Source organism: Populus euphratica, unplaced genomic scaffold, assembly GCF_000495115.2.
Source record: "Populus euphratica unplaced genomic scaffold, PopEup_1.0 scaffold258.1, whole genome shotgun sequence".
Lineage (NCBI taxonomy): Eukaryota > Viridiplantae > Streptophyta > Magnoliopsida > Malpighiales > Salicaceae > Populus > Populus euphratica.
This window is the reverse complement of record NW_011500138.1, coordinates 111,657-115,579: the sequence shown is the minus strand read 5'-3', so window position 1 is coordinate 115,579 and position 3,923 is coordinate 111,657. Positions and strand designations below refer to the sequence as shown.

The 3,923-nt window shown below is 36.0% G+C and overlaps 1 protein-coding gene across 2 annotated transcripts; it reads left to right on the top strand.

The window, feature by feature from the left end:
- Nucleotides 1-748: 748 nt before the first annotated feature.
- LOC105110548 (Galactose oxidase/kelch repeat superfamily protein) lies at nucleotides 749-3,654 on the top strand. Of its 2 annotated transcripts, none has more exons than XM_011005624.1 (2): nucleotides 749-1,038; nucleotides 1,863-3,654. In XM_011005624.1, the coding sequence occupies exon 2, from the start codon at nucleotides 1,895-1,897 to the stop codon at nucleotides 3,197-3,199; it is 1,305 nt and encodes a 434-aa protein (XP_011003926.1). In that variant the 5' UTR covers nucleotides 749-1,038; nucleotides 1,863-1,894; the 3' UTR covers nucleotides 3,200-3,654. The 2 variants fall into 2 exon arrangements, with proteins under 2 accessions (XP_011003926.1, XP_011003927.1); XM_011005625.1 differs by lacking the exon at nucleotides 749-1,038 and adding an exon at nucleotides 1,062-1,336.
- The last annotated feature ends 269 nt before the right edge of the window (nucleotides 3,655-3,923 follow it).

Here is a 3,923-nt window from a genome sequence, read left to right as displayed (position 1 = left end):
TGAATATTGTAAGCCTGCCTACACTTGGTGAATATTTATAATCAACACTTATTTCATAACTTGTTTAAGAATAATTAATCCATGAATTTCCGGTTTTGGATTTAAACTCTATGAATCGTTTTTCATTTGAAATCCAATCTATTTTTAAATTTTTCTTAAGGATTCATCCATGTATTAATGAATATTGTTATAAGAATCATGTGATTGTTAAAATTAAGAAATGGAAAAGATGAAAAATAGCAAAAAAAAAAATTAATAAAAGAAAAACATAATTAAAATGTAAAAATGATTTTTTAAAAAAAAATAGTTTCGTGACTTTTATGTGTAACAGTTGGATGAAACCTTAAAAAAATAAGACTAAAAAATGAATTGAATTCAAATATAACATAGTTTAGAGGTATCAAAAAAGAAATTATCGATAGCTGGAAAACAAATTCTTAAATGAATTTAAAAAAATTAATCGATTGGAGAAATAAATTACTTTGAATATATCATATCAAATAAAAAAAACACAATATTGCATAATGAATCCTCTATTCTTGAAGAGGAAATTATAAATTACCATACAAAAAGAAAAGGAAAAAGAAAAAGAAAAGGATAGATAGTTAATGCTTTGTTGTGTTGCTGGAGGTGATGATGCTAGTAACAGCCAAGAAGAACACCAACAACTGAAAATGAATAATTAAATTAATTGTATTATAATCCCACAAACAATAACTCGAGCTAAATTAATTAAGCAAATTTTTTTTTTCAGAAAAAGAGAAAAGAAATCCTCTCTAACAAATGTGTTGTCTCCAAATTGAACTCTCTCGCCATCATCCATACACTTATTATAAACCTCTCTCTATCTCGTGCTTCTGCTCTTCCTCTCTCTTTCCTTATTGATTTTTAAATATTTTCTCTCATCTCTTTTCTCTTCATTCTAACCCTTAAAACCCTCGTTTCTTTGATGATTTCTTTTCTCTATCTCTTTTTGTAACCGTCCCTTCATTTACTTCACTTCCTTTGACTTGACTTGACTAGGAATTACCTTAACTGGTACGCCTCCCTCTCTCTGTTTGTGTGTATATATGTTTTGTCTGAAGAACATTTCTTGGTACTTTTTTGGCCTTGCTTTGTTGGGTGTGTATCCATTTTGTGTTCTTTTGACTTTTGGATTACTTACCAATCTAATCCATGTCACTGTACTTTCTCCTTCCTTTTGGCTAATTTGGTTAAAGCTCTCATCTTGTTAAATTGTTTTTTTGTTGTTGTTGGGGTTGATTCATTCTGTTGTTTTGATCAACTGGTGATACAGAAGTGTTCTTTGATTTTGAACTTCAATATATCGTTTGAGGTTGGTGGATATGTACACTGTTTCTTGCTTGAATTTGAATCATGTTCTTATTAATTCATTGATGGAATCTTGATCAAGTTTGATTCATGGCATAGAGCTGTTAAGTTTTCATCTGGGTTTGCTTTGTCTATGTAGTTGGTATTCTCGTTAACCCATTTTTGGAATCTAAATCCAAGCCATGTTTCTGGGTTCATATCCTCTTTAATCTCTTGGGTCGGGAGATTTTCTTTTTGTTAGTTTTGATTTGTTTCGTGTCTCCGAAATGGTTAATTGGTTTAATTTATCATCTGGGTAGAAACTGCTGCTTCTAGATCTTTAACGTATATCTAATCATTTCCTATAGTATGAAAACTCTCAGGGGATTAGTTTTTTTAGCGAGGTGTATCCATATTCACTCATCTGTTTAGCTGTTGAAAACAAAATTGTTTGCTTTATGTTTTTCAAATATTATGAATTCTGCATATTGGTATTTTGATTGTTGATGATAATCTGGCATTTTTTATTTGTTCTGTTCTTTCGATGACAGAGAATTTCAGGCTTTGAAAAGGTCTTTGATCCATGTCCAAAGGAAAAGATTTGGGGAGTGAAGATGGAAGAGGGGATGTGAGCAGAAATGATCCTGATCTTAGTAAGAAAAGGATGCTGGCAGAGGACTCTGGCAATAGCTCTTGGATTACTTCTAATAGCCCCCCGATGAAAAAGATTGCTGTTTGTGAAATTAGTAGAGGATCGGGGTGTTATAATTTCTCTTGCAGCAATGGTAGAGTTGGTGATTCGTCAAATGTAAAACCTCAGGATGCAGATTACTTCTATGCCCCCCAACTCAGCGATGAGCTAGAGAATCTGATTTTGGCAAGAGTTCCAAGATCAGAGTACTGGAAGTTTCCAAACGTGAACAAGCGGATACTCTCACTTGTAAAGAGTGGTGAGCTCTTTAAGATTAGGAGGGAAATTGGTGTTAGAGAATCATCTGTTTTTATTTTTGCGACGGGGGACAAAAGTTGGTGGGCATTTGATAGACAATTCTGTTCTCGCAGGAAACTTCCAGATCTACCAGCAGACTGTTGTTTCTCTTTTGGAGATAAGGAATCCCTTTGTGCAGGGACCCATCTGATTATTTCAGGCAGGGAGATAGAGGGGGTTGTTGTTTGGAGATATGAATTGGAAACAAACAGCTGGAATAAGGGTCCTTCCATGATCAATCCTAGGTGTTTGTTTGCGTCTGCATCCTGTGGTGCCTTTGCTTTTGTAGCTGGTGGAGTGACCGGCACTGGTGCTGATGTTCTAAATTCTGCAGAGAAATATAATCCAGATACTAAATCATGGGAAGACCTTCCAAGGATGCGGCAAAGAAGAAAGCTTTGCTCTGGCTGTTTCATGGATAACAAATTTTATGTGATTGGAGGACGGAACGAGGAGGGAAATGTTCTGACTTGTGCTGAAGCCTATGATGAGGATAAAAGGGCATGGGACCTGATCCCAGACATGTTGGAGAATACACCAATTGCTACTTTCCAATCTCCACCCCTCATTGCTGTTGTGAACAATGAGCTTTACTCCCTTGAGCCTTCATCAAACCAGTTGAAGGTATACTTGAAAAAGAGCAGAACATGGAAGAAATTAGGAGCAGTGCCGGTAAGAGCAGATTCTAACAAAGGATGGGGTGTAGCCTTCAAGTCTCTGGGCAATGAACTGCTTGTAATAGGTGCATCTACATCCACAGTTTCTTATTCCGGGGATGGCATGGCTATATACACCTGCAGACCTGATTCTGAAGCTGAAGAATTGCAATGGAGGCCTCTTGAGTGTGGCAGAAACAGGCTGAGTAACTTTATATTGAACTGCTCTGTTATGGTAGCTTGAATTTTGACACTCCTAGGCAGTAACTCTATAGAGTTGTTACATGAGTATCGAATAATAGCTACATTTGAAATTGGGATTTGGCACACTAGATGCATCAATATATATTTTCAATACATCCTCAGGTATTTCGTTAGGTGTCTCTCCAGATTGTGTGGTGGATGTGGGTATTTGAGAAACCTAGCTGAATTATAGCGGTCGAGTGTCTTGTATGTACTTTTATTCTCAATGACTTCGGATCTTGGCATGTTGAACTGTGTTCTGGCATTGGTGTTATCTTCTGATACACAGCTTGTCATTTTGTTTGGTGTCATATTCAGATCAAGGAACATATGGCAATAATTATGACCTTGATACCACCGAGTCTAGGTTAGATTTGTTGGAACTCTTGAATACTTCTTCAAGATCGGTACAGCAAAGGAGCATTGCCTGTTACTGAATTGGGATATTTGATACTCATAACTCTGTTTGTCAAAACATTTTTATAATTCCTTTTTCCTGTTCCATCAACTTGATTTCTATTACCATCATGAAGTGCAGTTTATCACGTTCCAATAGGGTATTTTCACCAAAATTGTCCAGAAAGGAAGAAAAGAAGTGGGGAGAATATACAGCAATGCCACACCCAAATAAGCTGAGTTGTTTCCCAAGCAAATCCCATGGAGAACTGTCATATTCCACTGCCGTCACTGATTCTTAATTTGGAACACTTCGCTGGTTTGACTCC

Coding starts and splice junctions, on each gene's coding strand:
- LOC105110548 (XM_011005624.1), top strand. CDS start 1,895: ATGTCCAAAGGAAAAGATTTGGGGAGTGAAGATGGAAGAGGGGATGTG.